The sequence below is a fragment of the Carassius auratus genome, chromosome 35, assembly GCF_003368295.1.
Source record: "Carassius auratus strain Wakin chromosome 35, ASM336829v1, whole genome shotgun sequence".
Lineage (NCBI taxonomy): Eukaryota > Metazoa > Chordata > Actinopteri > Cypriniformes > Cyprinidae > Carassius > Carassius auratus.
This window is the reverse complement of record NC_039277.1, coordinates 13168245-13180894: the sequence shown is the minus strand read 5'-3', so window position 1 is coordinate 13180894 and position 12650 is coordinate 13168245. Positions and strand designations below refer to the sequence as shown.

General features: G+C 36.9%; 1 protein-coding gene across 2 annotated transcripts in view; it reads right to left on the bottom strand.

The window, feature by feature from the left end:
• nf1b (neurofibromin 1b) overlaps positions 1-12650 on the bottom strand; it is a 55641-nt gene that overhangs the window by 31571 nt on the left and 11420 nt on the right. Inside the window, exons 16-35 of one of the 2 annotated variants that reach the window (XM_026220072.1) lie at positions 12490-12613; positions 11677-11923; positions 11472-11545; positions 11090-11173; positions 9431-9772; positions 9212-9351; positions 8136-8258; positions 7953-8036; positions 7700-7816; positions 7424-7605; positions 6326-6537; positions 5228-5389; positions 5002-5105; positions 4340-4475; positions 3501-3563; positions 2219-2377; positions 1798-1895; positions 1578-1724; positions 1057-1203; positions 824-934 (exon numbers count right to left, since the gene is read on the bottom strand). In XM_026220072.1, coding sequence (XP_026075857.1) covers positions 824-934; positions 1057-1203; positions 1578-1724; positions 1798-1895; positions 2219-2377; positions 3501-3563; positions 4340-4475; positions 5002-5105; positions 5228-5389; positions 6326-6537; positions 7424-7605; positions 7700-7816; positions 7953-8036; positions 8136-8258; positions 9212-9351; positions 9431-9772; positions 11090-11173; positions 11472-11545; positions 11677-11923; positions 12490-12613 — 2856 coding nt within the window. The remainder of the gene's footprint in view (positions 1-823; positions 935-1056; positions 1204-1577; positions 1725-1797; positions 1896-2218; positions 2378-3500; positions 3564-4339; positions 4476-5001; positions 5106-5227; positions 5390-6325; positions 6538-7423; positions 7606-7699; positions 7817-7952; positions 8037-8135; positions 8259-9211; positions 9352-9430; positions 9773-11089; positions 11174-11471; positions 11546-11676; positions 11924-12489; positions 12614-12650) is intronic. The other variant, XM_026220074.1, reaches the window with a different exon arrangement.

The following is a 12650-nucleotide window of genomic DNA, read 5'->3' as shown; positions in this document are numbered from 1 at the left end:
GTGTTAAACATCACTACGGAGCTAGTAAAAAAAGAAGTGCTTATACTTCTATACTGATATGATTTTTGTGTTATGTTTTTGTCAGATCAGAAAAATGGCTCTAAGAGTGCACGTCTGCCTGGTTCTGCTAGTTGGGTTGTTCGGCTGTATGCAGGTTACCCTTAGCACAAACACTACTACTTCATTTCCTAATACCAACAGCACTGCTAAAATGAACAACAGTGCTTTTCCGAATGGGAATTGGAATGGCCCCAACCAAGCAGGCGGCGCTGGCGGGAGTTCAAACGGCGTTTGGAGTATGACGACCACCACCCAATCAACCAGCTCCAAAAACAACACAAATCTGAATGCACAAGCCAGCGCCCTCGTTAGCAGTGCCTTCTCTTCCTCCATGACTAGCTTCTTCAAACTTCTGCTGTTTGTGTCCGTGGCTCTGAGCTTTGTATAGATGATACAGCGACCATCAACCTCCCTTGTGCTTTGAAGGCACACAATAACGTGAGATTCTTCGGTGATGCAATGTAATGTTTTCTGAAATTCTATGCAATTGTCGTAGATGTTACACGACTTGTAACAAACAGCTTTTTGCTTAACATTAGAGAAAAATATGTAAAACTACTGTCGATACTATTGACAACTTTTATGAAAAGGGCAATCAGGTTTTGTTTTATTTATTGGTGAAAAATGCTGTAATATCTTCATACTTGAATGTACAAAAATACATCTATGCATCTGTAAGCTATTGTTAGTCAACTGATTGTTTTCAGAAGGAATAAAACTTTGAACAAAAGAACGCTGTGTGCTTTTGTAAATTATTTCTTACCTGCGAGTTACATAGTAAAACACAGGGTTTCCGTTCTTCGAGGTTCCAGCCTGATAAAAGATATTAAGAGTCTTCAACGCTTTAAACTCTTCTTTCTCGTGCACCTGGTGTCTAAAGAAAAAGAAAAAACAGTTATGAACTGCAAAGTAAAAGTGGGGTTTCAGCTTCAAATAAGACAAAAAAAAATGGTGTTAGAAAAATACTAATCTTATAAGAATGTTTCGATTTTCTACCTTGTCATAAACTCCTCAAATTTGGAGCTGGTGAGATTCAGGCTGGACCAATGAGTATCTGCTACAGGTTTGTGTTCTGGGGGACCCAGGTAAGCAAGCAGGGTGGCCATCTTATCAAAGGGCCTCCTTCCAACAGCTTTATGATCCCTGAAGAGTTTGAAAAAATAAAAAAATCTGATTACCTAAAATTTCATTGAGAATCATCAATAATTGTATGCTTACATTACAATATTTCCCTGAAGCACAGATTATGAAGCATGACAGAAGATGGATGATGATTATTTTTTTACAACAAGACAGCTGTCTCTTAAAGATAGTGTTTTACAAATGCAATCAGATCAGAGAGAATCAAGTCAAGGAGAAAAAGTAAAAAATGCAAATCAGTTCCTAACCAAATGTAGAGATTTGAATGGGGGAAAATTCCAAGAATCTCAGCTCAAGACATGGCCGAACTGCACTTCCAGTAACAGTCTCTCCGAAACGGACTTTCTTTCGCACAAGTCTTTCGCAGACCTGCTCACCTGTTACTAGACAAATACTGTCCGATTTTCTCTTGGTTGTTCCACAGCAGCCTGTGCAGGGCCAAAACATTCCCATCGCTAATGAAGGACAGGCTGTGGTTGAGAGAGTCGCTCGCCGGGCAGTCAGACGCGATGTCCAGGAAAAATCTAGAAGAAGAGCCATAGTTTAAATGAGCTGGTGACAGGATTTAGAAATTGAAGATCATAATTGCTTTCTTACCTTCTCGCTGCTTCAAAATTACTCTTCACAAAGTCATTAAATGGCCTCATGTGCTCCTCTTTTGTGAACAAAACATGGTTGGCAATACTTTGCAGGATCTGACAAATGAAATACAAGTTTGTTTAAAAAGGAAACCTCCAAATATTTCCGCTTTATCTACAACTTTATTGTACACTATAATATATTGATTCTATTAATCCAATAAAACATTCAAGGCCATGCACTGCAGTGATTTGAAGGATTTTTACTATTATTTAAGTGGCTTATTGTTTAAATAAACCCTGCTAGATGGTAGGGTTGCCAGATCTGCTTTTGATTTGGCAGACCTTTCTGCCACATAAGCTGCCACAAACTGTTTTCCAGCATGGACATTTTTTTAGGAATAGTAGTATTAATTTCTTTCTATGCAAAATACTCTCACCTTCGACATGAGTTTAAGGCCTCTTTCTATCCTGGGCGAAGGCTTTTTGTCGAGAATCCCAGCCTCGTAGGGAGAGACAATAGCTGGGTTCACGAAACGCAGAAACATGGCACTACCTACTGCTCCAATACTGTTCTGTGGGAAGCGTTGGCTCACCACCTGAAACCAAAACACAGAAATACACAGGAACGTGAAAGAAGGATTTTATGAGGCAACATGATGCTACTCCATTATGACAGCTCCAATCCAGAACCAAAATGCATAACAGCATCAATACATCTGAACATTTCAAGTCAAATCAGGCTAAATTCTGGTTTATTGAAGGTCTAGTTGATCATATGAGATCTGTTGGATAACATGAGGTTCTGTGAGGGAACTATCTGAATGAATTGGCACCAGAGGCTTTAGAGTTAAAGTGTAGAAAGCAGTTTAAAGCTGTTAAACATTTCAATGATGGCACAGGTCTTCACCAGTGACCTTTAAGAATGTTAGAGAAGAAGAGAGGCAAAAGCAAAGCATTTAAAATGGCACTATAAAGAGAAATGCGTTTTACTCAGAATAAACCTTTCAAACTGAACAGTCAAGTGTAAAATCATTCTGGCATTCAAAAAGGTTTCCAAATTGCATCACTGCATTCAATGCCCTGATCATTTCCAAAAGGCCAAGTCCAAAAAATCGGCACACCAAATGAAGAGCAAAGTTCAAGGTCCTCGGAACAGTCGTTTATTCCTGATGATTTACATGGAGGTGACAACAAACAAAAAACTGACTGTGCACACACATACAAAATAGCAAATGTTTATCCAGGACTGACAGGTTTGCTTTTTTGTATGTGTGTGCACTGTCACTTTTTCAGATGTAAATCTTCAGTAATATACGACTGTTCTTTGCTCTTAGGGTTAACCCTGTGTGGATTTTTTGCCTTGACCTTTAGCATTTTTCTACTATTAATTGAATCAACGCACCTAATTATAATCGTACTTTTTTGCTTTAACTGGCGCAGACTTTTTTTTCATACTTTTCATTTACTGATCATTTCCGACCCTCAGTCCTGAGAGTGGCTCATGCAAAGAGGATGGCCGGACCTACAGCGTTTGTGGTTTTTCCTGCTGCTGGTGCTAAGAGAATTACATTCAGTGGAAGCTTCATCTTGCCAAAAATCAGGAAATTAGTAGACATGATTTGATGTAATGACAGTAATGCAGGCCAGAGGTGCGCAAGAGTCTCAGATTAATGAAGTGAATCGAGACAGGAAGCAGATACGTCCGCCATTCACACTTACTGCTTTCCTCACTTCCTTTCTGTCTTTGACAGATGCTTTAGACAGGAGAGAGTGACAAGTAGCCTACAGAACAGAAATGAGCACAAACAAGTCATGGCACAAGCTAACACCCACACACCCACACCCACACCCACACACACCACACACGTTTCCTAACTACTAAGCATGCAAAGAACATGCATGGAAAAGTCTTTTATAACATTACAAATGTTTTTACTGTCACTTTTAATCAATTTAATGGATCCTAGCTGAATAGAAGTATTAATAAAAATAAAAAAAACTGACCTCTAACTTTTGCACTGTAGTGTACAGTAGTTTAAACTTTTTACCATTATAATTCATTCGGCAGAATTCCTCACATTTTCCTGCACAACTGGCCTTATTTATGTAGCACAGTTAGAATGAATTTATATAGCATTCGTAAAACCAAGCTTTTGTAAATTGTCACTCTTTAGTCTTTTGTAAACTATTTACACAAACTTAAGCGCAAAAAAAAATGGTTTGCAGATTCTATGTGACTTTTCCATCAAATTCCCAGGGACTTGTCAAATATGTATTTTACAGAAACCAGTTGCACAGCCTCAACACAATTCAGATTTAAAACCACATTAATTAGATTCCAATCTCATTTGTGATTAATTGTGCACAAATAAGACCAGAAACATGCGTCCTGATTTAATGTTGGCTTTAAACTGTTTAGCCCAACACTCAGCCTCCACAGGACATTAGTAATATCATCACACATTAACATGGGGATACAGAGATCGACAGAAACCATCTCCACACAGGTTTAATATCCTCCAGGCATCTTTTGCGCTCCGAGGTTTCTTCAGCCTCACCTGAAAGAGACAGTGACAGACGCTGCGGAGCTGAGGAGGAAACTCGCCAGAGGAGCTGATTATGGCCTGAAAGAAGCGATCGGTCATCCGTAACAGATTGCGCTGGTTCTCTTCCAAATTCTCACCAGTCTCAAGTCTGCAGGAAGAACACACCTGAATTATCTCCAACCAGAATCTGACTATCACATATGCATGTCTGCTGTATTTAATGAATAAGACATAGCACCAAAATAATTAATCAAATAAAACACACAAAATGTCCTTAAAAATCAAACATTAAGATATATTTACATCATAATGAATTGCATAGGCCCAATAATACGCAAACTTAATAATATGCTGGCACAGGCGGAGTAGGAAAATATTTCGATTTCTAAATACTAATCGAATTTAAACACAAAATTAACCACATTTATCTTTATTGACCACACAAGACACAGTGTGGTCGGTGCAAACCAGTTTGAATCTCTATTTACATTCCTCTGGGTTAAATTCTCTTTTACTTTGTGAAGTTTTGTTCGGGGTTTGGGGATGACGGCATGTTTTGCAATCCGTCCATGATGCTTCTTCCTTATTTGCCTAGCTTTTATCAAGTGACAGGTGAATTTGCACCAACATGTCAGTTGCGAATCACTGATTTATAGGTTCAGTCGGACAGATACCTGGTGGGATCGACCTCAAAGCTCAGCATCTGCCACTCTGTACTCATGATCACTGCCCTGAGCAGCGGCTCCAACAGCTTCTGCAGATACGTGGCCCCGTATACCTGGAAGAGGGATTTCCCGTGAGTTTCCAAGAAGGAAATCCACAGCTAAACTTAATCTGGATCATTTGCCTGTTTGAATGATCATTTGACTTCAGTACATGCCAAGGGAAGCGTAGAGGCACCTTAAAGCAGAACGTCATGATTTTACTGGCCAGGCTGTTGCCACGGAACAGCGTTTGCATGGAATCTGCCAGCTCAACCTCCTTGGAGAACATATTCCACAGGAGCTGATACAGGAGATGCCTCGAATCAAAGAGAGTCACCAGAACACGGGCCAGTTCATCCTGAAAAGACCAAACACAATACAAACTAAAAAAAAACATTCAGGCTGTGAGTTTAGAGTAAAATCATACACAGAGTTTGCCTTTTTTCAAATTGAAAATATAGTGCCTCACACACCCTTATCATTTGTAAGTCCACTGAGGAAAAAAAGTGCAAATATAAACTCCTAAAAAAAAATACTCAAACTTGCATCACAAAATTTCATTTGCAACATTTCAGTCAGTTTTGCATTTTCTGCTTGCTGAAAGTACAGTGTTTGCTAGGTCTCAACTTTCAAAGGGAGACGGAGGATGACAGAGTATTTAAATTCAAAAAATTATTATTATTATTATTATTATTGTTGTTACTATATTACAATAATCTAACTGTAATCTAAATCCAAATGCCACAAAAAATAAAGAAATTTAAGAAACTCTTGAAATATCTTGAAACTTTTGCAATCACAAAATGAATTGTGCTTAATTTATAATTTAAAATATCAATACTCACAGTATTTGTTAATAAAAAAGTTTGAAAACAAGCAGCTTTGTCATAATTACTGCAGAAATATCAGAAATAACGTTCGTGAGAAGTTTGAGAACAACTTTCCTGGATAAAATGAAAGAAAATAAATAGTAGTTAAGTTAAACTCAAACATCAAAAGAGATCTAGAAAGAGAATGATAATAATATAGATGGCTGAATAGATAACTAAGGGTAAAAAAACACAAAAAAAAACTATTCACAATTAATATGTAAATCTGACCATTGCCAAATCAGTATCCAAATAATCATTGATGCTAAGATTTTGACTTGCAAAGATTCTACTATCGTACGTCAATAAAAGATTCTCAAGTTTGAAAGATCTGTAACATTATAAAAGTTAACCAAGTTTTTAAAAATGTATACAAAAATTAGACAGACAGATAGATATAAAGATAATTTGCTTAAAGTACCCACCCACTGTGAACAAGGGACCACATTGGCCAGCGCCATGGCGATAGGTAACTCCCCCTGATCCCCCATCATTGTGACAAGTTCCACAAGCCTCTCAAAGCGATCGGCCAGCGCGGTCTCAGCCAGCGTGTCAAACTCTGTCCCCTGCTGCAGGATCTTAGTCAGGACCTCCATGAACGTAGCTCTGGTCTGAAGGTCCTTATGATAGCCCAGCCCTGAGATCGAGCAGCAGACACACAGTTTGATTAAATGTGTCAGAAAGTCAAGTCACGTTAATTTATATAGTGCTTTATACCAGACAGATTGTGTAGCTTGACAGTAATAAAAACACAAAAGAAACCTGTTAACATTGCAAGATTTGCCAATGATGAAACAAGTTCAATTCAGATACAAGCAGCTCTACAGAAGCAATTCAGTTCTTCTTAATTCTGTCCTAGTGTTGAATAGATTTGTCACAAAATGTCATTTTTGAACTAAAGATAAAGTTTTATGACTGATTTAAAGGGTTTGATGAGTACAATGTAAAATAAATAAAGAATACAAAAATATTTTAAAATATTTATGACTTTAACCCCTTAACTGTTACTCACGTTTTTGAAGATAGACTTGAATGTGCATGATACAAACTTAAATTTTTAGAATTCATGACGGAAAACATTTTGTAACATGATATTGATGTACCATGTGCATGGTAATCCAATGTCTGATTTTAAAATGGATTTTAAAGGATGAATTGTGAGATTTTAAGTTTTCAGTCGATATATAATTTCTGATGATTTCTAAAATGTGATTGAGAAAAAGGCAACGAGGAAGTCTTTTTTTTTTTAAACAAAGGTCAAAACTCCTGTTATAATGTAGATTTTTGAGGGTGCTCTCTTGTCATAAATCAATCTATTACTTTTCCAACATCATTTTTAACAAAAAACATTGGTAAAATATATATTTGGGAGTCTTAGACCTTTCCAACGATATATAGTTTGTCAAGATTAGATTAGATTTGATGTAATATAGTAAGGTAAACCTAGCATCCAGTATTCGGTACAGGGTGACAGTTAAGGGTTTAAAGTGTTCAATGAGAGGTTTACGGCTCGATTCTCCCACCAATAGAGTGCATAAGGCCGCTGTCCACGTTGGCGTTGAGCAGATTGGACATGGCCAACACAGTGCAGTGTCTTAACGACGCCAACCGCCTGGACATCCCTCGCTTACGTCCAGCCACCTGCTGACCGTCATCCTCCACCTCACTGCAGTCGTTCAGCAGGTTCATGAACAGAGTGAAGTACCTGTGGAAGACAGCAGGGGGGCAGGGTGAAGAACTACACACCCCACGACGGGACACTATGAGGCTTAGTGTTTGATATGGAATATGAGTCTTACTTTAGGAAGAGCTGAGATTTGGCCTCCATCAGCTCCACACCGTCCCCCTCCTCTGGCTGAAGGGGTAGCCCGGCCAGAAGAGACACCACCGCCTCCATACTGGCCTGATCCAGATCCCTGCCGTTCAAAACCAAAGAAAAAATTCAACCACTCAAGTCATTTGTGATTTGTCCTGCACATAACGGTTATCAAGGTTTCTCAAGCCAGAAGTCCAGCGGAGGATGTTCAGTAAACAGTGCCATCTGAATGTTACCTTGTGAGGCATTTGACATCTTCGTCAGCTGCCTGGTTGGATGTTCCCATCACCCAGTCCGTCAGATACTCCACCATTTTATTCCTGAGAGACACACAAATCTGATGCATCTCCAGAAATAAAACATTCCAGATAATCCTACTAGCAAATAAACAGAAGGACAACAGTAGCTTTTCGTTGTACCTGAACTTCATCTCTTGGCAGAAAGAGAGGTCATCTCTGCGCTCCATCATGATCTCTACCAGCTGGCACAGTTTGGTTTTAATCTGGATGGCATGAACCATGTTGCCAAGAATATGCACATACCTGCCAACATGCATAATACTTATGGTTTAAGCACACAGGTTTTGTCAAAATTGCAAGAATGAAAAAATTTACAGTAACAGTTAGTATAGGGACCAACTCTCACTATTAACTAATTGCTTAATAGCATGCCTATTAATAACATATTGGCTGTTTATTAGTACTTATAAAGCACATGTTCTGCATGAACACATTCTACATCTGTAATCCTGCTCAATACCTAAACTAAACAACTACCTTAACTAACTATTGATAAGCAGCCGATCAGGAGTTTACTGCAGCAAAATTCATAGTTAATGGTTTGTTAATAGTGAAAATTGGACTTTAAAATAAAGTGTGACCAAATTAAAGTAAAAAAAGTATAATATAAAAAAAAAAGGTATAATAATACATTTATTTATAATAAATAATATTAATAATAAATATAAAAGTTTGGGGTCAGTAAGATTTTTTTTTTTTTTTTACGAAAATAATACTTTTGTTCATCAATGATAGATTAAACTGATCAAAAGTGACAGTAAGGACATTTATCATGCCACAAAACAATTTATATGTAACTTTATAACATTCTATTAATTCAATAAAATTAAATTTAGCAAAATAGTAAACAGTTATTTTTAACTGTAATAATATATCACAATATTACAGTTTTTACTGTTTTGTTGATCAAATAAATGCAGTCTTGGTGACTGTAATGCAGTTCGTAGCTATGGGAAGGACTTAAACTAAAAACTTTTGAACAGTATAAATATCTAAACATTTTTATAATAAATATATTACAGTAGAAATGTGAACTTCTGGAACAACCCGGCAAAAAAAAAAAAAAAAAACAGCCCTGGACAAATTTCTCAAATTCCTCTTTAGTAAATGTTAAAAGACAAACATATCTGGAAACATTTTTTTTAAGATTTATATTCACAGCAAAGCGGACACTAACAAGCAAACAAATGACTTACCTGACCAGGTTAAGCATCATGGTCTCAATGCTGGCTTGACCCAGATGCTCTGAGCTTCCTTCCGTATTGTTGTCAAGAAGGTTCTTCATGATGGCGATGGTCTGCTCCACAAACTGTGTGTTGGTGTCATTCACTGGCACCTAAACATATGACCACAGGGGCATAAGTACCAATGACATTTAATGTAAGTGATATAAACACATATGCTAGCTGCCTCACCGGCCCCTGGGCATCAAAGAACCTGCTGATGCCGTTTTTGAGTTTGTTGAACAGCATGGGATAGAGCGCTGGACAGAGCTCCAGCCCCACCAGGTCTTTGACGTTAGTACGGATCTGATAGCCCTTCTCATGATTGCACACCATCAGTGACAGAAGCCGGTCCAGAAATCTACTCAGGGGTGTCTCTGGGTTCCCCTCACACGAGGCCATGGACACCATGGAGCCCTTGCGATCGTTCAGGGTGCCCATGGGAGGACTGTAGGTGGCCAGAGCAGACGTGTTCCTCTGCTGCAAACACACTCCACCCAGAGCACACAGGAAGCCTGTCATATTGATCCATTCCTAAGAGATGAGACAGGATTTAATGTAAACAGCCAACACTTCATCATGTCTTGTTTTTTGTTTTTTTAACAATGGTCAATTACCTCATTATTGGTCAATTACATTTTTATAGAAGTTAGTAATTATTACAGTAGAATTTTATACGTATATATATTCAGGGGTGCACACACGTTTTTCAATCTGGTTCTCACTAGAGCACCTGGAGATTTGATTTGGTGCCCCATTAAATATAACTATAAGAAATAAAATTAAATAATATATAATAGTAATAACAGTATTATTGCAATTTATCTAATTATTTTAATAAAATAATAAACAAAATAAAGAAAATACTATTAACATTTTAAAAAAAAACGAGTATTAAATAAAAACACAATTATTTTATAAATTGTATACGTTTTGTACATTTAAAAAAAATACAATACTAATATTTACATTTTCATTTTTACTTCATTTTCTTTTTTAATTTCTTTCTTTTTTATATTAATTTTCAACATTTTCAAACCTAAAATCAGCAGTTTGGTGGGTTGCCAAAATATGTGTGTGCATGTGTGTGTGCTCTTGTTTTTGTGACATATCAGGACACAACTCTGTATAATGACATGGGTATGACACAGGTATTACAAGGAGAAGGTGACTTATGAGGACATAACTCATGTCCCCTTTTTCAAAACGCTTATAAATCATACAGAATGAGTTTTTTTGAGAAAGTAAAAATGCACAAAGTTTCCTGTGAGGGTTAGGGTTAGGGGTGGTGAAGGGCTATAGAATATACAGTTTCTACAGTATAAAAACCATTACGCCTATGGGACGTCCCCACTTTTCACAAAAACAAACATGTGTGCATGTGTTTAAACTTAAGTTTATAAAATTGATAGTTTGAATTAAACAGAATTTTCAATTAATTCTAAAATAATACAATAATAACCGATTTGGTTAAAATAAAAAATATATACATATACAAAAAAAAAAAAACTACTCACGTTTTTGGAAAAACAACTATTTTCTACAAATTTCTTAGGGAAAGGTGTAAAGTGATAAATGTTACATTTCAACAGTACAAATTTTGGAAAAGGTATTTAAAGAGATAAAATAATGCAACATATAAAAAACACTACAATATATGAAAAAAAATAATTATATATTTTTTTAACTAACAGTCATTCATAAGAATGATTTTAAAGACTTTTTTGTCGTCTTTACAAATTAACGTTTTTGCTAGAAATGTCCCTTAAACTGAAAAATCATCCATATGTAGAAAATAATCTATTTTCTACTGTAGGTCCTTTAAAGGTGCTGAGTGCAGGTGTGTCTGACCTGACTGTCTTCTAGTTTCGTTTTCGGGTGGCTTAAAATTAATTTGGTTGCATGTTCCCATTTAGCATGCGTGTCCTCCCAGGCCTGAAATGACCAAACATATCAGTTAAATTCAGTCATCAATGTTATCTTCAAATTAGACCACAAAAGTCAATTTTTTTTTTTTAAACAAACCACAGAAACAGCACACAAGTACTAGACTGTGAAATTCAACTACATTATTTGTAAAAAAACAAATCAAGTTTTACATATGCTAAAAGCCTCGGATTCAAAACAAGTATGTTGGCACAATACCAGGACGATGCAAATCTGTTCGTCAACCAACCAAAATGGCTCTACTATTGAACAGTGGAATTACATGTGTAAATGTGTGACCTCTAACCTCTGTGTTTCCCGGGGTGGGCAACTCAATCCTCCGAAGCAAAGCCATTACTCTCTTCTGTAGAGCCGAACGACCTAGAAAAATCAGAACGATCACAACAACTGTGCTGCCCTCTAGAGGCACTTCTAACACCACTCACAAAACAAAACAAAAAACAGAGGTACGTGTCTGAATTCATAAATTCAAACTAGTTTATCATACAAACCTGTAATCATCATGTTACTGACAGATGCAAACTCCATGAATGTGTTGTAGTTTGGCAGGAGGGACTGCACAGGGATGTCTTCCCCACTGCAGCGGATGTCTGCCTCCTCACACAGGTAACGGAAACAGGACATGGCCACCAGAACTGCCTCCATGTCTGGACTCCACAGGAACATGTAAAGACAGACCTCCAGCTTGGCCTGGGCCTGCCGGCAGATGGCAATGTTGCTGCCTGCTGTGGCCCGTTCCTGTAAGAGAAGAACAGAGAATAGAAAGAAAAGAAAATTAATTAGTCAATACAACCAATATTGGTTATTTCATATTTCTTTACTTTCAATTTTGTACACATTTGCTGGTTGTTATCCTTTGCTACTCAGGAAGGTCAGGTCAAACAGTTATAATAGTGTAGTTTGGTTGTACATTTAATCTTACCAATAAAATAAGAATAATAATTTTTTGTAGTAGCAGCAGTAGTAATAGTATATATTATTTATTATTAATGTATTATTAATATACTTCACACAATTATGATAATAATAATAATAATAATAATAATAATAATAAAAGTTATTATCATTGTTGTGGTTATAAAATACATAATAATATATATATATTTTTTTTTTTTACATTTTATTTGTATTGCACAAGTGCTTCCCAGTTCTGGAGATAAAAACAAGCCAGATTACAATAACAAGAGCAAAAAATAAAAATGAAAGATAAAAACAATGTAATTTATGTTTTAAGAAATATCCAGATCGTCTAGTCAAGGCTATGCAAACATTTTACCCATAATGCACGCAGAAGGCCGACTCACCTTGTTCCTGAGAAGAAATTTGTTTCTGCAGATGAGAATCTCTCGCAGCCACTTCAGGATCTCAGTGCTGTTGACCAGCTGGTGACCAAACAGCTTCTTACAGATGAAGAACAACACCTGAGAACTGGACCGACAACAAACACACAGTTAACAGGGCAAAG